General features: G+C 34.5%; 1 protein-coding gene across 1 annotated transcript in view; it reads left to right on the top strand.

Moving 5' to 3' along the window:
* The window catches only part of LOC118186279 (uncharacterized), a 284,508-nt gene that overhangs the window by 152,517 nt on the left and 106,620 nt on the right, over nucleotides 1–25,371 (top strand). Inside the window, exon 6 of the mRNA XM_085822330.1 lies at nucleotides 2,117–2,261. Within this exon, the coding sequence (XP_085678456.1) occupies nucleotides 2,117–2,261 (145 nt within the window). The remainder of the gene's footprint in view (nucleotides 1–2,116; nucleotides 2,262–25,371) is intronic.

Below are 25,371 nucleotides of genomic sequence, written 5' to 3'. Positions count from 1 at the left end.
TTTAAAATGAATAAAATATCCAAATTCTTGCAACAGTGACATATTCGAAGATCATAACAGGTTAAAGGTGTATGAACCCCCTTAAAAACCGTTTATAAAGAACAAAATTTCGTATTTTTATAGTTATACAGATTACAGCAAAGTTTAAATAAATAAGAAGCAGATGTATCTGCATTTGGATTGTGATTAATTCATTAGTAAGCTGCAGTCCTCTTTTCAGGATCCATACTGTGTAGATTCTCCTTCGAAATAATAGTTGCAACTCATATACAATCATCATAAGTATTTTATTGCAAAATTGTGTTCTTGCAAAATAGCATCTATTTCTTCTCAGGAATTAGGAAGAAGAAAATATTTTCTAACTTTGTCCACAAGTGTATCCAAAACGATGCTGCTGATATGTGCAGGATATGAAAGATAATAAAGATCACTTTCATATTTTCGAGCTACTTTGCCACCACATTTGTGGAGTGAATTTTTCCGCTGTCATACTCATACGAGGTCATTTCTTCAGAATACAATATTTAAACAAATTAGTGGACTTAATCATTTAAAATACATCAGTAGTCTTTGAAAATGCTGTAATTGTCAAGAAATATGAATATTCCTTGACACAAACATACCACAGTCCCCTTCAAGGTCGATATACAAGGAAGGTAGAGAGTAGGGAGTAGTATCTTTTGTGCAGATTCTGAGTTAGTGATGTAATGGAAGAGCAAACCTTGTATTAAAGTAACCTTGGTTTATCTTCATGCTTCACTCTGAGCGTAAAGCAGTCCGTAGTCAACAGTTCTCTGTGCACAAACTCTAACAGAAATGGAAAAGGCAATTAAGTTGGACTGATCTCTAAGAAATGGATATTTTGCTTTATGTACAATGATAATTAACCTTAAGTAACTGCTAATGAATAGCGGTTCAGAAAAAGTGGTGCCAGAAGAAGAATTTAGCCATAATCTGAGTAGTCGCCATTTTATATTTTTGGATACACCGCTTTTTTAACACTTTAACATACTTTTCAGATTTATCCGTCTGTTATCTTGATAATTACTCCGAGTGGACAAAAGGTTTTACCTCATTAAGTACTTAGATATGACTCTGATACTGCACCTTTGATACATTAAACGTTTTGGTGACGAGTACATCAATAACCGATATTTTCTCATCTTTTGAGTTCCGAGAAAATCTCCGTTTGCGTACTGTATTTCGCAGTGTTTAAGGTCAGTACTTCTAATATCTCTAAGAACTCAAACTTTACACTCTGCTGATGTTGATGAAATTCAGAAGCATTCAGGGTTTCCAACTGGATATATGGCTGCTATAATTATCATATGCATCAGTTTTATTGTCCAAATCCTGCATTTTCATTTTTACACATTATAGTTTTTATATGCTTTGTACCACATTAATGTAAAATTCACAACAGATATTTTTCATTTACTCTAAAAACCACTTGTCAGATGTACCACATTTTTCTTTATTTCTATAATAGAAAACACGAAAACAGAAGCTTCAGTGCATATTGCGAAATTCAAGTTCTAATTTTGTCCATAAATTCCGTTAAATTAATTAGTAATGCTGAATATTTATTATGTATATAGATAATATTTAACTTCATTTTGCGAAAAATCAGGTACTTCATTTCGAGAAACTGCATATGTTTAAATACTTTTCTCTTAGATTTCGGTTTTGCTCCAAATATTTACAACTGTATGTAGTAGCCAAATGCTTGCCTATAACATTTGAAGATATTGAATTAAGAATTATTGTTAAAAAAGTTCCGCGCTATGAAACGTGATATTATTACTCATTTAAATCTGTCATAAAGTGCAACACTTCTAAAAACCTTTTTTTGGGGGGCATGTACTTCGTAGGAGACGTGTTAAAATTTCGTGTTTTATAGTTTTTAACAGAAGATTTATTGAAATATATATAAAAGCGAAAATCAGTTAATAATACTTTCCAGTTTAATGCAATATATTCCAGTAGTCGTGCTAATCATGGACTGTATTAGGGTGACTACATTCTGTGGTAATAAGAAAATTTTAATTCTGTTTTGAAGTAGGATGCAAAATGTACTTATTAAAATAATATAATCATAGAAAATTTTATATTCTAGGTGTTCTGTGGATCCTTTTGTACTACAGGTATTCCGACCCGTGGATGGCGTATTGAAATCGCAATTCCGTGCCTTCAAGTTCCAGAGCTCAGATTTCGTTATCTTTCTGGCCACTGTTAGTGTTTGCTTAGAGCAATGCGTAGAGGTAAATTCATTCATTTATTTTCACATAAGCCAACAAAAGAAAATGTATATTACCTGCAAATACCAAAGATCCAAGGAACCGATATTCATATTCGTAATTGCTTACTTATATGGACGTAAGAGTTTTATTTACACTTTTTTAGTTCGCGTTCATATTTTCGAATATATCTATGTTTACGGCGTTGACTGAAAGATGGCCATTATTTAATATTCCTTCTACAACATCCACTAATCAATACCTGCAATTTCTCTAAGCTCATGGCAAACAGAAATGTGTCCGTTATGTAAAGAAGTTCCATCAAGATTATTTGTTTCATCATAATTAAATATTTGCAATCTATAAACTAAAATCACATCTAATTAACTGAATGTACTATTACATTAAGCAAAAGTGAATTCCATTAAATCATTAAATATGAATTTCTAACTTAACTTCGCTTAATAATCCTGTAACATTTTGATGTATGATTAAACTACAATTTATTTTAAGAAAACTTGTCCAATCTTTAAGTCTACAAGATGCATTTTCGTCCTGGGTTCTATTACAAACACAGTAGTTTAAAACAAACAAAAAAGCAATATAAAATCAAACAACTAAAATTCGTTACATACTTCTACTTGAAGAATAACAGAAAACCCGAAAAATATTAATTATATGTAATTGCAAGTTAAATTTTAGTCTAGGAAGTTGATTCGTTAAATTTTAGGAACTAATTACGTGTGGCAGGTGACGGAGGACGGGGACAGCTGGTGTCTAACAAAGGTAAGCAGGTATATACATGTGCCAGCTAAAAAGGGGACTAACCAGATCACAGGTCTCCAGCTCGTGAAGGCTGCATACAAAAGAGTTTTATTTAAGGTCATGGCCAATGCCAGTGCCTTTTTCTTGACATATTCAGATTCAAACTCCTACAAATTACATGTTCTGATGAAAGAAGAAGCATCAGTATGAGTATAGTCAGATTTTAAGAGAAAAAATGTGTGATTTAGAATAAACCTTATAATTGTACTTAAATACCTTCAGCTAGGCAAATTACTATTTAAAACATCTTGCTTATGTGTCAATTAGGATAAACTTTATAATGTTACCCTAAAGCAGATAATACCTTTAGTTATTCAAATCACTATTTAAAACATCTTGCTTAACTATTTTGATAAATTCTGAATGCATTCAACATTAAATCTTGGTTGACGTAACCATAGGAAAAACCAAATATATTTCAAAATAAAATCTACTCTTCTGCTTTGATGCAAAATATGTTCTGAAGCAAAATACTTTTAAGTATTGCAAAGTGAAACTTTCGAACACCGTTATATAGTTCGAAAGAATTTTAAGTTATTCTTTCGAACGCCGTTACATTCGTTAATAAGTTATAACTGATGCATTGTAATTTTTGGTCACATAAGACCAAATACCGAGAAAGGAATATTTGATGTGTAATAAAATGGAATACTCCAAAATCGAATACTGTAAAATGAATATTAAGGTACTTTAATGTATCTTAATATTCATTTAAGACTCAAGAACGAATAAGACTGAGGCAACATACCTTAAGAATCAAGAACGAATAAGACTGAGGCAACATAATATCATAAGCTGTAAGACAGTAATTGAAGTGCGAATGCGAGCAAATTCATGAAGAGAGTATGTCAACAAGAAGTCTTGGTGCTGAGGTTAAATTGAAAAGCATTAAATAAACATCAATACATTTTGGTAAACAGCAAACATTTTAGGAAATTTTAATTCCTGGATGTTTTGGTAATTTTATCAGATCATAAATTTGAGACTGATTGAGACAATATACTTAAAATGGTAATTGATGTAAGGTAATTTAGTTTCTGATTTCATGTATCAGGAAATCGTGTTATTTAAAGAAAAGTTATAATATTAATTTTTATTTTTATTATCTTAAATTGTATTAAGCATTTTTGTTTCTATTTAAACACGTTATGGGAATAAAATAAACTTTGTTGCTCTGATACAGGCATCGGGTTTTCTATTTAGAATTCACATATTTTGACTAACAAATTCGGCGACTTGAAACCTATGTGTTGCCACTATGGAAAGCATAATATGCTTCGAATTTAATAAGGTAACACAATGATTTAACAAACCATGCTGTCACGGCTCGAAATAAAATACTTTCATCTTTCACGCGCCAGTGTGTTATTGTTCGTCAAGTCTTACAGTATTTAATACTACTTTCAAACATTATCTGTCTATTACTGATTAAGAAATTAAGCGAATTGAAAGCAATAAACACATTTCTTCATCTATATTATTATTATTTACTAACTACACCTGAAAAATTACACTAGCTGAACTCTGTCATTATTTTTTATAATAATCATTTTAGGTGGCTTTCCGTTGTAGAGATTACCATTTAAAAATAATATACTACTGACGATAACGTCCAGGAAATATTTATACCAGCAATTGTTTTATTGACGAAATAAAGTTAGCGAAACTGTGATAATTAAGTTCTAACTTAGAAGCTGGAGCACTTTGCCTGTAACATAAAACTTAAACTAAGATTGTCTTCTCTTTTCATGTTTTAATAACGTCACCTGTACATTTTTGATTAAATTGTTAAAAACAGTAACCGTTCTAAAATGAATAGAAATAAATTTGTACACAAGGAACTTTATCAAAATCATCCAAGTATTCAGTCTTTAATTTGGACAACCAAATATCCCTATAAACTAAAAATATCCTAAAATCCAGCGTTGCTTTGCTGAAGAAGCGTCCTGGAAAATTAAGTTTGGTAATTACGAAGTCTATGCATGGAAGAATGCATAACAGCTTCCAAAATGTCACCATTTCCCCACAAAAATGCGAAGAAATAAAATGCTCAATTGAGCAACCGACTTATTCTTAACTAGTGGAATACTTTCGTTAAATTTTGAGGCTGGAATTTGTTGGAGTAGGTCAGAATTCAACCGCGTGGAAAAAGAATTTCTTCTGCGCCATTAAAAAGCAGAAATGGCTGTCATTTGATTTACGTAGCGAAAACTTGCTTCTGTTTCAAAGTTCCGAGTAGATGCGCTGCAGCCTCAAATGTTCTTTCTAAAAACTTTCCTGCTTAAGATGGGGAAAGGAGCGAAGGGTTATTGTCAACGCAGTTTTACCATGAATGTAATATTTTTTCCTTTATGAGCTACGAGTGAATTTATGTATCTTTTCTGAATACATTATAGTCACAGTTGTTTTTGTATGAGAACTTTTTCAGCATACATTATAACAAAGGTTATTATTCGTATAAGAACCTGCAACAGAGTTATATTTCAAAGGCAATGTAGTTTTTCACAAATACCGAAATCAAGAGAATAAGCTCGGATTGAGTTCCTGCGTATTATTTTTTATGAAACTACATTTTCTGTTATGACACATATTTTTTAAATTTCATGTAAAGTGTTAGGCAGTTGATACCGTTTGAAAAAGTATGTGTTCTTGTAAGCTTTCCTTTTTGTAAGAACAACAAATCAGTCGAAAAGAAGAGATGATGCGTCTCAAGCTTCAGCCACTGAATTAATAAGTGAATTTATGTTTCCTGCTTACTGATACACTGAAAGATTAACTAAGAAGGTGCAATTGGTTTCTGCAATTACTTTAAAACATGAAATCATTTTATCAACAGCATATTGCCTAGAAAACCTCTATAATTTTTGCTTAAATTATATTACGTTTTTGCTTAAATTATGTTATGCAATTATTTTGTGCATTATTATATTTTAAACCTTATTTATTAGCATTGCGTGGTTAATTTACTAATATTAAAATATATTTCGTTTCAAAAATTAAAAAAAATAATTTTAGGGAAGACATTTTAAAGCAAATAAGATAGAATAAAACATTTGGCACAAAATATAGATCATACAATGACATACTTCATGCTGCAAAAACTGAACATCTTATATTTTTGCAAATATATATAGGCATCATTTAGAAAGCATATGATTAATGCAATTTGCAGCAAGTACCTTTCTGTTTAAACAAATGAGCGCAGTTTTAATAGGGAATATGCTATCCTCTGGCATGCGTGAACGCTCGCTCAGCTTTTTTCCATGATGTTTATTTAATTGTCAGATATTTCAAACGAAAGCAAAAAAAAAAATTATGTCTCGTAACTGTAATTGTAGCTCATTTAAGGATCTCAGAAGAAGAATGCAAAACAGTTACTTCTTTTCTGATATGATCCCACACATGCTGGACAGAATAAAAATCTAGTGTTCGAGTTGGCCAGTTTAATCGCTGAGTACCTTGAACGCCCTGGTTGACTGTAAGTCTGTTACATAAGGATCGATGCTGATATCTATATACTGCTGAAATGTGACTAATTCTACGGAAAACATATGCATATAAGTAACTAAACAGCAAAGATTTGAACTGATTCCTCTTCGGATGAAGACATTATGATCTTAGCAATCGTTCTGTTAAATATTCTTCGACTCGCTGTGTCCAGTTCCTTACTTAGACTATAACACGAGGTAATTGACAGTGCAAAGAGTATCTATATTCATATCTGAATGATAGTGAATGCCACTATTTTTTTATCTGCATGATCTGCTTTCTTGCTTACCAGTCGCTGTGCTCTGTGTGAAAGAATGTGGAATGCAGATACTCGTAGTGGGTTTTCAAGCAAACAAATTATGGATATATTTTTTCTTAACACTAGACGCAGATGTACTTGTGGCTACAAAACAATTTTTCAGAAGCTGAGGCATGGTCGAGCTTTAACGTCTTCTAGCTGAAATTGTTAGGAAGAGAAATCTGAAGGAGCTGTCACCGGTAAATGGTTTGGAAGTGGTCTTCTTGACATTATTAATTAAGCAATATGTTTTAGTACTAGGACTGAATTTTAGCCACCTAGCTATTTCAGAATACGAAAAGTTAGTTTCCATCGCACAAAGTACTTACAATTTTAGACAGTCCAGCAACTGATTTCCCTAAGACTTCAATTACAATATTTCAAGGAGAAGAATTCAACAAACACATAAGATTTTTCTAAAAACAGTCTGCTTGTGTACATGAAATAGCTTCAGACATTACTACGTTTAAATTCTAAAAATGTAGTACTACTTTGTATATATTTTAATTGCTTTATAAAAATGATTCCTAAAAATGTAGTACTACATTGTATATATTTTAATTGCTTTATAAAAATGATTCCTAAAAATGTAGTACTACTTTGTATATATTTTAATTGCTTCATAAGGTAGTTTTCCCGCCTTCTTAGAGTGTATTCGTAGTGTAGTGGTCTGCACGCAGGGCGCGTATTCCAGAGGTCCGTGGTTCGATTCCAGGCGAGGGCGTTGCTCATTTTTCATCTTTCCTGCTTCCAAAAAATAACCTAATGACTCTACAACTTTACTCATTTGCTTCTTCTATCAGATTTATTCTCCGTGCCTGTTTTTATTTTTGTAATATTATAGAAGGAAATAAACAATATATTTAGTATATAAACAATACATTTAGTATTATATATCAGTGTCTTGCATTACGTAAGTAGAAATGCCATTCAATTAAAGAAAATATTTTTACTTATTTGTTAAACGCAAAATGCATGCTCATACTTAAACACTAATTACAAATTCTCGCCTTATTTCAGAAGCTAAATTATGTAAACTTAATTTCCTTCATGTTTCATTGTTATCACAATGCCCTTAAAAGCAACTTCTTTAGAAAAGACGGCCCACCAGCGGCCGAGCGGTAGCGTCGTTGAACACTGGTAGTTCGGTCCGAGGTTCGAGCCCTCGAGTGCTTTGCCGTAATATAATAAAACCAAACCAAACTTTAGAAAAGATAGCACAAATGTGTAGATATTTGGAAATAAAATTAACTCTTACTCAATTATCACTCTTCCTTCAAGTTTGAAGAAAGGCAAATAAAAGACTTAGATTTAAACTTAATTTTTGATCTTCGGCTTTAAATATATTGCTATACATTTTTGTGGAATTCTGCAGACATATTTCACTTACTTTGAAAAAGAATGCAACTAAAGATTTCGAGATTATACATACCAAAGGTCATATTGAAATCTGTTTTTTTTTTTTTTCAAGTATGAAGCTTTTTATTAGCTGATGCTATTTAAAACATTTGTAATTATTGTTTTGTTAGAATTATAATAATGTTTTTTACTACATGTTTACGATCCTCTTGCAATTTAGGATATATTTCTTTTCTTTTCTTCTTACAAAACTGTTCAATTCACATACAAATTAAGTTCTTTTAATTTTATTCCTTTAAATGTTCTAAAATTTAATTTTCGTCTTTAAATTTCTCTGTAATTCTGATGAAATTCTGTCTAGTGAATTAAGTTCAAGGAATATAATTGTTTCACAAGTCGTATGTATTGAAAGTAGAACTCTTTAACATGCATTATTAATATAATATAGTTTAAGTCTGCTTTACGCAGAATGTCTTGCACATCTTTTGCAGAATTAATTCATTCCTCAGTTTATTGTCAAGATGCATTTGTAACCATGTGAAGAAAACTACACCAGGAAATTGTAATTGAGTAATTCTTAGCAGGAAATGTATCACAAAGTGACTAAGATGTATCTTGACCCCCAGATACTCAAACATCGAGATCTTTCAGAGGGTGGCATTTTCCCCCCATTCTTATAAGAGGCATGGTTTAAGGGAGGGAATAGTGCCATTAAATTCTCATTACTGTCAGTCTCTGAAGTCGAAATTTAAAAGATCTTCCGGAGTTTGATTTCAAGAAATTGATTGTTCACGAAAGTCATTTCAACTGGTTGTTGATTCTAAATCGTTAATCCAAAGTTATGCTTTTGTATAAATGATAGGTATTTTGATATAATAATAGTAATTACTTTTAAGAATTTTGAAATAAATTTCTTTTATTAGAAACAGAACTATCCGCCAATAATGCATGAACAATAAATGAAACACTGGTTCTCACTGCCTGCAGTAGTTAAACGAATCTAGTTTATTCTTTATTCTCAACTATTTTCAAACAAAAGGACCATATTCTGTCATGAAAATGCATTTTTCGTTTAAGTCATATATATGTTCATACTTATGTATAAAATTTCATAATAGTCTTTGAAATTAAAATTCACAGTTTCAATAAAACCCAAAACAACAGCTTCACTGGGAGCACGGTCCACCTAGATATTAAGGAAAGGAAGTAATTTGCTTGCCATCCTTCCGTAAGCCAAATATATATTTAGTGCAGAGTAAATAATTTATTTCAAAAGAGCGTACTTCAGTAAGTCATCTTTGTTGAAATAAAATGCGATAAAACAAAATAAAATAATAATATTAATTTAATCTATTCGTTTGCCCTATTTATTTTAGCAAAGACTACACAGTCAAGAGTAAAAATTTTTATATACGTAAATCAAAGCAGAAACACACAGCTGACAGTTCATGGGAGTTGAAGACATTATCATTCTACCAGGAGGTTAGGTAGTGTTATCTCGCGTTTCCAAGTATCTAGCATTACAAAATGCATCAAATTACATTTAAGATATTGTGGCCGTTGTGGCTCCGTCATTATTACATCATTTGCATAACTATTATATAACTTCAGATACTTAAAATACTTAACGACCGATATTTACAATAATATATTTAACAACTTTACAATAGTAGTAGTAGTACAACTTTATAATAGTACACATTTTACAATTAAACTTTACAAAACTAAACCATATTTTGCAAGTCTGCATTGCAGGGCATCCAATTACAGTAGTTGTGCAAAAGGTGCTTAGGAAATTTTGAATTTTGGTTCTAGGCACTGTTCCTATTTACTAAAAAAAGAGCATTTGATATAGTGAGGAGTAGCTCGGTTGCGTGTTTTGGTAGTTTGTTTTTAATGCTGCTGATACTTTCCACCAGACGGCGTTGTTTTATTATGAATTTACAGTAGGCTTGTGTATTGTTACTGGGGTTAAAGTGATGTTCTCCGTTAAGCGGTAAAATAATAAGCTGAGGAGCAGTATCCCACAGAATACAGGGTCGATGTTGACGATGCCGTGCCTATTAAAATCTTAGAGAAAGGGACCGTTTCCTATAATACAGGATGTCCGAAAAGTCTTTCCCTGATTACATAAATTGATAACTCAGGCTAGAAGTAAGATACAAATATGAAACTGGTTGTTTACAAACTATCAAAGTTTTTTTCACACATCAGTAAACTTCCACATGACCACCCTTGGTAGCACGTAGCACATCTAGGCGATATTCAGTTTCCGTCCACACATTAGCCAACATCACTGGAGGTATCGATTCAACGACTGTGGTTATCCGTTGCTGCAGGGTTTCAAGACGTGGTACACGTGTTCGGTAGACCTCGTTCTTGACATAACCCCATAAAAAGAAGCCTAATGGGGTTATGTCAGGAGAGCGTGGAGGCCAAACCGTTGTCCCATCACGACCAATCCATCGCCCAGACAAGGTCATATCGAGATAGGCGCGGACGTCCAAACCCAAACAAGACATCAGTGTGACAGCCTCTAGCCTTTTGAAGCAGCTGAAGAACAGCATACAGTTGCAACATGTCCAGATACACTGCAGATGTGATGATAGCCTCAGCGAAGAAGAATGGCCCGATAATTCGAACGTGCAATAGCGAGCACCAAACATTCACCTTTGGACAGCCTCTAGTGCACTCCATGACCTCGCCAGGGGGTTGTGAACCCGAAATGCGCACATTATGGCGATTCACTACTCAACTGACAAAAAAGGTCGCTTCGTCGGAAAAGGCAATTCGTCTGAGATAACCATCATCGTCCTCAATACGTGATAGCATTTCGACCGCAAAGTCATATCGACATGTACTGTCATTGGGCAACAAGGCCTGAACGATTTGCACTTTGTATGCACGAAACAATAAACGTTTGTGTAAAATGTCATGGAGAGAGCTTTTTGGTATCTGTAATTCACGTGAGGCCCTGCGCACCTATTTCTTCGGACTTCGCAGAAAAGACTGCCTCACAGCTTCCACCCTGTCTGCTGAGGTTCTTGGTCGACCAGACCTCGGAAAGTCAGCAACCGATCCTGTGTTCTTGAACTTCTCATACCAGGCTTTAATGCTCTTGACATCAGGTGGATTCCTTTCAAATGTTGTCTGGAAGTGTCTCTGCACTGTAGTTGATGATCGTGTCTCATGGTACCACAGGACACACTGTGCCTTCTCCTGACTGGTTAACATGTCTTCTTAAGCACTGCACCTCATCCACTACTTACGTAGTGCGAACCTAAAACAGAAAAAAAACTTTGGTAGTTTGTAAACAATTCGACACAAGTTTCATATTTGTATCTTACTTCTAGCCTGAGTTATCAATTTGTGTAATCAGGGAAAGACTTTTTAGACACACTGTAAGTCTTGCTAATCGTGGGGAAATAATGTTGCAACTGTCATCTAAAAGCCTAGACAAACTTTTATTGCTTGCAGTTATGCTTAATATTGTAAAAAAAAACTCCTTGCTTGGGAATTGAGAATATAATCACTGCGTTTGTTCATTCATTTTCTAGTAAAGCCCAACTTATTATGTACGAGCAAAAATTTATGCAGTGAATAAATAACACTAAAACTATGCGCAGCAGGAATTAAGTTCTTGTGTTAATGATACTTTGGATGTAGCAGAATTGATGATTATGACTTTAAGACGTAATGGAACATGGCGAAAGTAACAAATTTTGTAATACATTGCATGGTGGAATGTGAAATGTGAAAGCAGAAGCATGCTAATATTTACAAAAATTATGCAAAGGGACAAGAAGCAACTGCAATACATACATCACATCAGCAATGGATTTCATTTACGAGACACATATTGCAGGTTTCCGGCGTCCGCCAGCGAATTAAAAAAGAAACCCCTTTTAAGATCAGGTTTTTATATTTTCTTTTTCTATAAACGTGTAGATACATTAAGTTAATAAAGTTATTTAGAAGCAGGAGATGTGAAAAATGAGCAATTTTAAGAAGTTAAATGGCTTTTCAATCAAAAATGCGTAATTAAAAAATAAAACATATTTGCATAAAATTTTACGTAATTAATCTATAAATTAACATTAAATATTTATGCATAACATTTTACGTAATTAAGCTATAACTTTCTTAACCTGCATTGCTATTTTTCTACTTTTCAGATGAATGAAAGCAAAAATTATTTCCATTTTGTCTATTAAAGGTATTTTACATTAATATTAATATTGAAAGCACTTTCTACAATAGTATTTTAATTATTTTCTGCATATTTACATATATATAAGCGGCTTATGTGTTTGTCGCCGATAGTTTATTGGTTGCTTGCGTAACTGTAAATTGTTTTATTTCCCGTGCAGTGCAGCGCGTGACGAATATTATGAGAAAGCGAAGCCGGAAGAATTAAAAATACAAGAGCACGTGCATTTAACATTTAATAAATAAATTTAACATCTCTTTGTCGCCGATAGTTTATTGGTTGCTTGCGTAACTGTAAATTGTTTTATTCCCCGTGCGGTGCAGCGCATGACGAATATTATGAGAAAGCTAAGACGAAAAAATTAAAAATACAAGAGCACGTGCATTTAATATTTAATAAATAAATTTAACATCTATATATAATAGAATTCGGAAATATGCAACGGCAAAAAACCGCCAACGATGAAAAAACAAATAAAATGAAATAAATAAATATCTTTATTATATGCGGCTTAAGTGTCTGTTTATCGCCGATAGTTTATTGGTTGCTTGCGCAACTGTACTAGCCAATAGGGTGAAGTTGCCTCGGCACAGGGTTGCCGTTCCAATTGAGAGGTAGACAAATTCCTGTAAAACTTGCCTTTGCTATGACCATCAATAAGTCTCAGGGCCAAACGCTTGAGCGTGTTGGCATTTTTTTACCTGAGCCTGCATTTGAATACGGTCAACTTTATGTTGCCTGTTCAAGAGTTCGTGAAAGAACGGACGTAAAATTAAAAATAATTGATGGTCCTCTACAAGGCGAGCTTAAAATGATGGAAAAATCTACACAAGAAATGTTGTGTACAAAAAGACTTTTGACATGTGAATTAACACTTATTTAAATCACTTTTATTTATTGAGCTAGCGGTGGCTCTTAAGAAATGTACCGCCAGCGGTTTCCTTCATTGCACTCTACTTTAAGCAATTAAGCAAGGGGGAAACTCCGTGGGGCAGTAGGCAAAGGGACGTCCTCGCCGCCTGCCCTGGGTAATTCAGTTTGAATTAACAGACACCTTGGCACAAATCATTTTAATTATAATTTATAATATCAAGAACAGCGGTCATTTCGTTTGACCGCCGGGCTTTCTAGTTTAGTTACAAGTACATAATTAATTATAAAAATTCACGTTGTTGATTACTGTCAGAGAAGCGTCTGTCAACCCCTTTTTGGGTGTCGCTCGTCTGTGGCGCAGGTCTTTCAGGTCCCCGTTCCGCCCGCCGTGAGGAGCATCTTCCAAACATATACGCCAATTACTGAGTCGTTCTTGTTATTCATGCCATCCAGCTGCTGGTTGTTTATTTGAACAAAAATTGTTAAAGTCAAACATTATCTCTTGTAAATATGGGTGAATAAAAGGACTTTTTTGTTTCCCATATTCTTCGCAATTACTGTTTTTCTGCTTTCACATTTCACATTCCATGAAAATAAACTGAAATCAAAATTTTAAAATAAATTTCAGAAATTATCGTATGACTTTTACAATCGGCTTCTAATATCTAGAAAATTTCAAATTTATGATAGTACAAAAGGAAAAGATAAGAAATTTTGTCAGTGCTAGAAACTATGGAACAAAGATTCATACATGTTGTCTTAAGTTTTTTTAATTTCCATTGAACATCCTGAATAAAATTTGCAGTTACTTTGAAGATACTTGGTAACAGATCACAGCAAAATCATATAAAGAACGTTGATAAAATTCGGACAGAGAATTTAATAATTTCTTTGTCAATTAAAATTAAAGCAAAATCTTATCATGGTATTTTATGTACCGTACTACGTTATGTGTAAGATGCTTTACGTGTAAGCCGAACCTACATTAATTACTGAAGAGTTTTAAAAAGGAAAACTTTGCGTATAAAGCAACTTCACGCCCAAGACCTTTTATTATGGTGGAGGTACTTTATAAGAAAGAAATTTCAACGCCTCGACTTTCACATTATTTTACCGTAAAACTAAATCGTCACTCTACCTTTTCAAATAAAAGCTTAAAATATATTATTCTTTTTTAAAATGGCAAGCTGAACATATATTATTGATATAACTTTCAGATAACCAAGTTAAGGAAAAATGATTTGTTTTAAATTGTTGGCAATAATTCAATATAAAAACAAAATTTAATGTTATTGCCTCTGTGTAAATTAAATAAAGTTACTTATTTTATTTTAATATTCATTTATCTTTTCCTTGTTGAAATATTTATAGTAAGAAATATTGATAGTGTGGTGATGGCGACAAGGAGCGCGCCTTGCGCCCTCCGATAAGTGTGGCAACCCTAGAGGAGAAGTGTCTTACGAGTAGCGAGCAGAGCGAAACAGGCAGGCTGTCGGGCAGTGTGCGCGAAGTTCCTAAATAAAGTTTAATTTTTATTGTGCACTATGTCTTGTTAATATTTATATTAATGCAGTACGAACATAATCTGTGATATGGAATTCGAGGATTGGTGGTAAAAACATAACAGGAAATCACCATAATGGTAACCCGGACTGTGTTAAATCGTATGAACAGTTCTCAAGCACTTTCGGTTTTGACTACAAGCCATCACTCAAGATCTCCAAACCAGAAGTAATGGATTACATCGGTTTTCATCCTCCGGATCACAGATGAGTAGTAATTATAGATCATTTTATAATTACGTTTTCTACTTATCATTTAATTTAATTTTCTTTAGTTAAATTTTTGCTTTTATTTTGGCTTAAAAACCTTGCACAATGTCTGATGTTCATGCCGTCCAAATTCCGGTTTATAACCGATCAGACCCCTCTTTATGGTTTATTATGTGTGAAAGTACCTTTGCTCTCGCCACCCCCAAACCTATCACAGAATCCATTACTAAATATAATTATGTAGTTGCTCATCTTCCTCCAGATATTGCATCAATAGTACGGGATTTACTTATGAAACCAGACCCTATTGATCCATATACAAAGCTCAAAACTGAGTTAATAAATCGTTCAGGAGAATCTTCTCAGCAAGAAATTCGCCAATTATTATCTGGAGAAGAATTAGGTTCTCGAAAACCTTCCGATTTGCTTAGAAATATGAAACGTCGAGCAGAATCTTTAAATGTTCCTGATAACTTAATGTTAGAATTATTCCTTCAACGTTTGCCTTCGACTGTTCAGTCTATTTTGGCAGCGATTTCCAATTTAACTGTAGATAAAGCTGCAGAAATTGCCGACAGAATTTTAGAAGTAAATCCAACCCCAGGGACTTGTGCCGTTTCTCGCACAGTCGATCAGTCTCTTGAGGATAAATTATTTAAACAAATAGAAAAATTAAACAAACGTATTGATCGCATTTCTCTTTCTCGTGGTCGCTCGCCAAATCGCGGAGATCGCAATAAGGAAAGAAGCAATTCCAAAAGGAGAGATTATTCTGTTTGCTGGTATCATAGACGTTTTGGGAAAAAGTGTAGAGATGACAAATGTACAAAACCTTGTTCATGGCAGGGAAACGAAACCAGCAAAGAATAGAGGCGACTTATTCTTTGCCTCAAGTTTCACGTCGCCTGTTCGTTCGTGACCGTAGAACAAACCTTTCATTCTTGGTCGATACCGGCTCTGACGTGTCCTTACTTCCAGCAAATAATTCTCAAAAACGGAATTCGTCCCAACAAACACTTTTCGCTGCTAATTCTTCTACTATTCATGTTTATGGTCAAAAAACACTTTCTTTGGATTTCAAATTAAGACGACAGTTTACATGGACTTTTCTTATAGCAAATGTTAGTACACCCATTCTTGGAGCAGATTTTCTCCATTTCTTTGAATTGGTGCCTGATCTCAGAAACAAATGTCTCAAAGATTTAAAAACGCATTTTAAAACCGTCGGTTGCGTGAAAAATGCAAGCATTTATTCAGTAAAAACTGTATTTAGTGATACACCATATCACAAAATTTTAAAAGAATTTCCTTCAGTTACTAGATTACCAGATCCTAACCAACCTGTTAAACACAACACCGTTCATTATATCATAACTAAAGGTCCACCTGTGGTTGCAAAACCTCGTCGGTTAGCTCCAGATCGCTTAAAAATAGCAAAACAAGAATTTCAAACTATGATGCAATTGGGGCATTTGAGACCTTCGAGCAGCAATTATGCATCCCCACTTCACATGGTTCCAAAAAAGGGAAGTCTGGAATGGAGACCTGTAGGAGATTATCGAGCATTGAACGCTCAAACAATAAAAGACAAATACCCTATTCCATGTTTAGCCGATTTTACTGCTGCATTGCACGGTACTAAAATTTTTAGTCATGTCGACCTGATTAAGGCATACCATCAAATACCAATTAACCCAGCCGACATCCACAAAACCGCCATATGCACACCATTCGGTTTATTCGAAAGTATCCGTATGCAATTCGGCTTATGCAATGCATCTGCGACTTTTCAACGTTTTATAGATGAAGTCACGCGGGATTTAGAAGGTGTTTACGCTTTCGTCGATGACTTGCTCATAGCCTCTAAAGATTTTGAGGAACATTGCAGGCATTTGAAAGCTTTATTTTCCAAACTTCAGGAATATGGACTTTGCATAAATGTTTCAGAATGCACCTTTGGTCAAACATCTATTGATTTCTTAGGTTTTCACCTTAGTGAAAACGGAATTGAACCTCTTCCTGACAAAGTCAAATGTATTTTAGATTTTCCTCAACCTACCACTCTCACTCAGCTTCGCCGATTTTTAGGCATGTTTAACTTTTATAGATGTTTCATACCTAAAGCAGCACATATTTTTTCTCCTTTAATAAAATTGTTAGAAGGCTATATTAATAAAAAGAAATCTCGTTCTCGTGTTCAGGATTCATCCCCACAATTAAATTGGAACGAGAATGCTGAACAAGCCTTTATTGCTGCCAAAAATGCCATTGCTCAGGCTACCCTTTTGAGACACCCTATTCCCGGAGCCCAGCTAAGCATCTGGGTAGATGCCTCAGACGTCGCAATAGGCGGCACACTTATGCAGTTGTCTCAACAAACATGGGAACCTATAGCATTTTTCTCTATGAAACTCAATAAAAGTCAACAGAAATGGTCTGCGTACGATAGGGAATTATTTTCTATTTATTCTGCAATTAAGAAATTCCGACACATGTTAGAGGGCAGAAATTTTATAATTTATACGGATCAAAAACCGTTAATATACGCTTTTAAACAGAACCCTCATAAATGTTCACCTCGACAATTGCGCCATTTAGATTTTATTTCTCAGTACTCTACTGATATTAGGCATGTGCAAGGTTCAAAAAACGTCGTTGCTGACGCTCTTTCAAGAATCGAAATTGATTCCCATTTTTGGATTTTAAAAAATTTTCGGAAGCTCAACGGCATGATCCGGAGGTACAAGACCTTCTCAAAAACAACACATCATCTTTGAAACTGGAATTTAAACCGTGCCAATATTCTGATGGTAATATTCTTTGTGACATATCAACAGACATTCCTCGTCCATTTGTTCCGAATTCCTTTCGTAGACTCATCTTTAATCATCTGCATAATCTGTCACATCCAGGAATTGCAGCTACTACGAAGCTTATTTGTTCTCGTTATGTATGGCCCGATATGAAACGTCATATCAAAAATTGGGTGAAATCCTGTGAATCTTGCCAAAAATCGAAAATTACTAGGCATACTAAAGCACCACTGGGCACATTCTCTCTTCCTGATGCACGTTTTTCAGAAATCCATATGGATATCGTCGGACCGTTACCTCCATCAGAAGGCAACGTGTACCTTTTGACTCTAATAGATAGATTCTCCAGATGGCCTGAAGCCATTCCCATCCCGGATATGAAAACGGAAACCATTTACAGAGCCATCTTCAACTGTTGGATATCTCGTTTTGGCTGCCCATCGATCATAACAACAGACCAAGGTTCTCAAATGAGATCCGCACTTTTTGCAGAATTCACGCGCATTTTGGGTACGAACAGAATCACAACAACAGCCTATCATCCAATGTCAAACGGCATTGTTGAACGATTTCATCGACATTTAAAATCTTCTCTCAAGGCTCACGAGACCAATAACTGGACTGAAACACTACCAGTTGTTATGCTTGGTATTCGGACAGCCGTAAAGGAAGATCTACAGTCATCTTGTGCTGAACTGGTGTACGGCACAACTCTCAAGCTGCCTAGTGATATGATAACGTCATCTAAGATATCTCCGTATGACACACAATTTATCACGAATCTTAGGCATAGAATGCAACAATTGAATCCAATAGCAACATCTGCACATTGCCAAGAAAAATGTTACGTAAGTGCTACCTTAAAGTCGTGTACGCATGTATACTTACGTGTCGATCGAGTAAAGCCACCTCTGTGCCAACCATACACAGGTCCGCATAAAGTCCTTTCTAGAACGGACAAAACTTTCACAATTGATATTAACGGTCTGAAATCTACTGTGTCTATAGACCGTGTGAAACCAGCCTATTTGCTTTCGGACTCTAATTTGCCTGAACTGAAAACAAATAAAGACTTAAAGACAGTTCAGCAGAATAAATCTGCAAACGAACTCTCTAAGACACAAACTGTCACCAGATCGGGAAGACATGTTCACTTCCCTAAGAAACTTGCTTCTTACATAACAATTTAAAACATTTTTTTAAAATTCATATCTTAACATATTTCTTGTTATTTCATGTTTATTATATGTGTCAATACCTTGTTATATATTGAATTGCATTTTGATCTTTTCTAATTTTATATTCTAATTTTGTAATCATGTAAAAATACCCGACAGTTCGGATACTCTGATATAATTTCATAACCTATGTCGTTCCTTTGAATAGTCATTAAAGGAACTGGGGGGAAACTCTGTGGTGATGGCGATAAGGAGCGCTCCTTGCGCCCTCCGATAAGTGTGGCAACCCTAGAGGAGAAGTTTCTTACGAGTAGCGAGCAGAGCGAAACAGGCAGGCTGTCGGGCAGTGTGCGCGAAGTTCCTAAATAAAGCTTAATTTTTATTGTGCACTATGTCTTGTTAATATTTATATTAATGCAGTACGAACATAATCTGTGATATGGAATTCGAGGATTGGTGGTAAAAACATAACCGGAAATCTCCATAATAGCAAAAGTGAAGCAAAATTTAAAAATAAAGTAAAGTAATTAAAAGGTAGTTAATAATACACTATTATTCTCGTATTGAGCGTTGCACACACAAAAAAAAATTGATCAAATATTCTTTTATAATGGCTTTTATTTGTGTGTGCGGTATGATTTGTTTTTTTAATTGTAAGAGTTCATGTTAAATGTTGCTTGTGATGTGTGGCGCATTCCATGTCGGATGTCTGATGTATTCTTTTCCATTCTTCATTGTTTAACACAACTATTATGTAAAGCTGTTTCATAATTTTTATTACTTGTTCGAATGTCTGGGCTGGCTGTTACATGAAATTAATGGTTATCACCTGGCAAGGAACGATGAAAATGTACAACATCTGAGCCTGCCTAAAATTCTTTCGTCGATTATTCACTGCCTGTCGGCCCGCATGTACGTGACACATTTAAAAGATTGATTATAACCCCATAAGGGCGATAAAACCGACCAAAAATTGTCTCGCTTATTTCTCAGTGATAGATTATTGCTCAACAAAATAAACAAGAGAAAAACAAACAGGTTTTGCTCTTACTTCGACTCGTTGCATAAGTTTGTTCTACTAGATTTCAATGTCGAACCTGAGATCAAAATCAATTAATTGGAACAAAAAAGGAGTACACTTAATACTGCTGTGCATTTGGGAACACCTTACATTCTATTTCTTAACGCAGTATATGTTTGCGTGCTAGTCGACTGGTGTTTGATCTCGCGAGTTAACAATTGAATAAAAAAGCCTAATTTCATAATTTGATGAAAGGTAGCAACAATTAAAATTAAAAATATCTGCGAAATGCAACTTCTGGAATGAAAAATATGAGCCAATTCAGTTGAAAAATCGATGACTTCCTACTATCGAAATTTGAAAATTTCTAAACTTCCAACAAAATATATACGGGAATTCCAGATATGTCTGTTCTTTCACAAACGTACTGCGTTTCCATATAACAGCATAGTAAATAATCTGAAGATTCATAGATTGTTTTACTCTGAACTTATTGCAAGGTTCATATGGGAGTTCATAACTTCCGCGTTCCCTCTATACGAGGCGTGATGAAGATGAAGGTGATTGCTGAAATGTTTTGATAAAATCTCTGAAAATTCTTGTACACCTTAAAGCAAAATGCCCCTAAAATGTTCTTCTTAGAATTCTAGACTGAATCAATAAATATGTCCTTTTATGTTAAATAGATTTGTCCTTTTTTGTGTTCTTCCTTTATTTACCATCATTCCCTTATTACGTTTCTGAATGTCTGAAATTAGATGCTTCTCAAGTTGAAATTTCAATCCCGGAAAAAAGTCCAAAGATGCTCTTTTTGAGCAGTAAAGGAAATGATTAAGAGGTTTTACAAATGCTTTTTTAATTAACTGACTGAAGATAATGGATTGCTCCAAAATACTACATTTTACTCCTTGATTCTATGACCGTATATAGTAAATTCACGAATTCAAGGAAAAAATTCTGTTTACATTTCATTCCGTAAATAAACGATGTTTTCCAGAAAGCTATGCTTAAGTTTCCTTCTTATTTTCTTAGCAAAAATTTATTAGTTAATATAAAATATGAAAAACAAATTATCCTTATTTCTATCTTGCGCTCACAAATTATTATGGAAATATCTATTTACAGTTATTAAAGTCTGAAAAAAACATGTCTGCGATGTTATCGTCACGCGATGATTTGTAGATACTTTATTTTTTACCACGATATTTTCGACGACGATGTTTTCAAGCTGCGAAGTTTTGAACCGCTTTATTTTCGACGACGATGTTTTGTACCAAGATGGTTTAGAACTGCGATGTTTTCTCTTTGCCATGTTTTCTCCCACGATGTTTTGTAGCGCGATGTTTTCGCCTTGCGTTGTTTTCTCTGCGACGTTTTGTCTGCGATGTTTTTGCCGCGATGTTATCGGCGGACAGCATAGATTCAAATATTCAAATATCAGACTAGTTAAGATCACAATGTCAAAATGATTAGACAAATTACCGATGAAGGCCATCATTCTCTGTTTGAATAATTTACCTGATAATGAAAAGTTTCTCTAGCCCTCACTTCTAACCACCGCATACATCTAAATGGAATCCCTTGGATGCGGGCGAAAGAAATGGTCCTCTAATACCTGAGGACATAAGAATGTTGAACACTGGAAATTTCGTGCGGGTCAGATCTCGAAGAATTGGATAACTCCATGTGCACATTTTAAAAGTTTTTCCTGCATGTATTGTGAGTATGAGTCTTCCCTTAGAAAGACATATCTTAAGGCATCCCTTCCGTTAGATAAATAGCATTCATGCTGCATCGCCTTAATCTGTTAATTAACCTGAGGAGGAAATGCGAATTCTCTCACCTTCAGGTTCAGAAATGCTCCTTTCCCTCTTTTCAGAAATGCTTTCTGCGTTACGATGTAAGAGATCAAAGGCATTCTTTTTCGTGTGTCTTTATGACTGACGGCCTCCTCTTGCAGCTAGCTAATTAGAAAGTCCCACGTTAGATTCCCGATTGGGAAATGGTTGATTTTTCAAAATATCTGCTTCGAAAGAAAGATCATAATATCTATTCGGCATAATAATATATTTTACTTAGAATCCTGACCAATTAACTTACAAGTTTTCGTCGCTCTGCGTTGGCAACACGCTTTGGATTTGTTGTCGATGGAATTCGGTCTCTAGAATGTAGCTGACCTCTAACTGTTCTATTTCTTATTTTAAAACTTATCTGTGTTGCTGAATTATTACTAAACGTTTAAGTATGGATATTTTATTATAAACTGTTTACAGTTTGTTTTGGATAAACTGAGAGTAGTTGAGTTTATTAAATATATTTAAAAACGAAACTATTTCTTCCATTTCGGTGCCATTCTAATACATGAAGGTAAACAGATATCATACTATACATTAAATTAAATGTTATGAAACATACTACTGAAACAGAATCAATTACAAAACAAAACTAGGAATACATATATCAAACCTCTATAAAAATTATGAATTCATAAATAGCGTAATTTTTCTTCTGAAATACATGCTGTATTATTATGCCTTCTCTGTGTCCTAAGGAAAAGAACAGAGTTCACATTTTCCAAGAAGAAAGTTTTTCATTCATTTAATATTAAATGCTAATGCATGCTTGATATTTAACGAGGTCCTTAAAAATATCGATAGATTGCTGATATGATTGAGATGTGTGCCGACCCCATCATGATGCAAATTCCATAGCCGAAAAGAATTTGCAAAACACTGCAATAAAAATGTATTTCCAAAAGAAATTATTAACTATTAATTGAATTATTTAAGAAAGACTTAACATTCGAAAAAGAAGCAATAACTGTGTTTATAATCTATATATTACGTATCATCAGTATTATAATATTTCAATTACTAGATTTATTCCGGAATATTTACATTATTTTGAAAATCTTACTATATTTCCCCCTTGCTGTGTCAGAAATAACTTTAGCCTTGAAAGTAAATCATATTTAAGGAGCGGAACATACATTCGTGCTCAAAAGATGAGCAACAAACGCTAAAAGAAAAGGTACAAATGTATAAAGGGGAATTAAAACAATACATTTATATATGAGGTACAAGTTGCATCGTCAACTTGATATACAAATACGCAAACAAAATTAGCGTAAAACACAGTCCCGCAGTCACAGCAAAACGCTTTATAAAGGGGCATGCCAGACCTAATGCGTCAGTTTGCATGCAGCGATAATTCCTTGTAATCCGAGATCTCTCAAATGGAAACCATGAGCCGAAGACACCACTTGCACAATGAAATGTGTTGAAAGACTATAAGAATGTCGCAAGCTAGTGCAAGACAATTCGCTGTTACGAGAGAGCTGAATCTGCATCGTAGTGTCATCAACAAACTGTAGAATTGTTACTAAAGCAATTAAAACCCCTGTAGAAGACATGGGTCTGGATGTCAGAGGATTACCACAATGGCAGATGATTGCTTCCTGTTGAAATTGCAAGACGGCGTAGATCCCTAACACCATGTCGCAGCTCTCTGCTGCTGCAGAACGAGCCATATTCTGGTAAACCGTGTCATGTCGACTGCATGAAGGTGGTCTGTACGTTCCACGGTCTGCGGTTTGTGTTCCTTTGTCCTGATCTCATGTGAGAACACGGTTGAATTGGACCCGTGTACACCGTAGTTGTACTCCAGAGCAGTAAGACCACATACTGTTTATGGATGAGTCTCGATTTAACATCCAGAATGATTCTCGAGCAGCAATGATATGGCAAGAGCGGCGCACACGCTATCGAGCGCCAAACGTCGTCAACAGGGACCATTACAGAGGAGAAGGCTTACTTGTATGGGCTGAGATAGCAACGAAAGGTCGCATCGACCTCTACCTGTTTCCTGATGGTTCCATCATAGCTGTCCGATGTCGCAACAAAATCTTTTACCCTTTTGTGCGTCCTTTTATCGCTGCAATGGGTTTCGACGCTATATTTATAGACGATAACGCCCGCCCGCATAGAGCTGGAATGGTACAGAATTATCTGGAGAGTGAAACCATTCAGCATATGCCGTGGCTTTCCAGATCACCAGATCTGAATCCTATAGGGCATGTGCGCGACCTGCTGGGATGTTCGATAGCAGGTCATAGTATGCCTCGTGGAACCTACCACGAGCTCGGACTTGCATTACTACTGGGTGCTACTGCCATAGCAAATGATCAAGGACATCATTGTCAGCTTGTCTTGCCGTTGTCAAGCATGCGTATCAGGTAGAAGGTATCATTCTCGTTATTAGCGTGATATTTCTTCCAACCCGTCGATGGGATGATGTTTCGCGATGTGATGGTCGTAATTCATGCGTTTTTGTATGTTTTTGCTTTATTGTTTGATATGTGGTCTGTTAATGTCACTGAGTCCTCTTTGATTTATTCTCCCATATCCATTAAAATAGTTTTGTTTTATTCCTTGATTTGCCTTTGTTGCTTGTTTTTTGAGCAGGAGTGTATGATTCTCAATCAAATTGAATTTACTTTAAAAATCGCTTTAGTATCGATTTTTAATCGCTTTAGTTTACTTTTTCGCTCATTCAATATCCTTGTAAATGGTATGTTTCGATAAATTCTTTAAATAAATTTTGATAAATTCGATTTAAATGTTTTAATAAATTCCGTATACGCGTTTCGCTACAGTAGTTCAGACAAATAGCTAATGCAATTGAAAGGCAAACTTTGGTCTATAAATGTGTTATAACTAATTATGCCACAAAATAAATCAATAAGCAGTAAAGCTCCGCGACAATCTGTTTCCCGTATGTATCATTCCTAAAATGAATATTGTAGATACATAAAGTTATTTTTTTCTTTCCCCGAAAACTATACTTATATCACATTATTTATTTATAAATCACATTTTTAGCTCTGTGTTTCCAATATGAATCATACGGAAAAACCTTTCAAGCGAAACATGGATTTATAATTTACACTGACTTGGATTTAGAAGTCAAACAAGAAAACTTGATTTGACTTGGATTATAAGTGTAAGAACCACGTTAGTACAGTAACGCCCTTAGTTTCGTATTCGCATTGCCCTCAGCTTCGTATTCGCATTATTTCGAAGCATTATTCTGTTTTATTGCAATGAAGTTAATTATGTTTGTTTATAGTCTATTCCAGTTAATTTTAGAGTTAGGCTTCACTTTAGATATACAAGTATGGTGGATAAAAGGTATAAAACTGAACTAGAGCGAGTGCTTAGTTCACCGAAGCTTATGAAATTCAGGAAAAAAAAGAATCACAGAATTATTCTGTATGAAAATTGGAAGCAATCCTCAC

Source organism: Stegodyphus dumicola, chromosome 8 (assembly GCF_044657685.1).
Source record: "Stegodyphus dumicola isolate Sdum_Otavi_A_Nest chromosome 8, ASM4465768v1".
NCBI lineage: Eukaryota > Metazoa > Arthropoda > Arachnida > Araneae > Eresidae > Stegodyphus > Stegodyphus dumicola.
The sequence above is the reverse complement of the archived record's forward strand: the minus strand, read 5'-3'. Positions and strand labels throughout refer to the sequence as shown.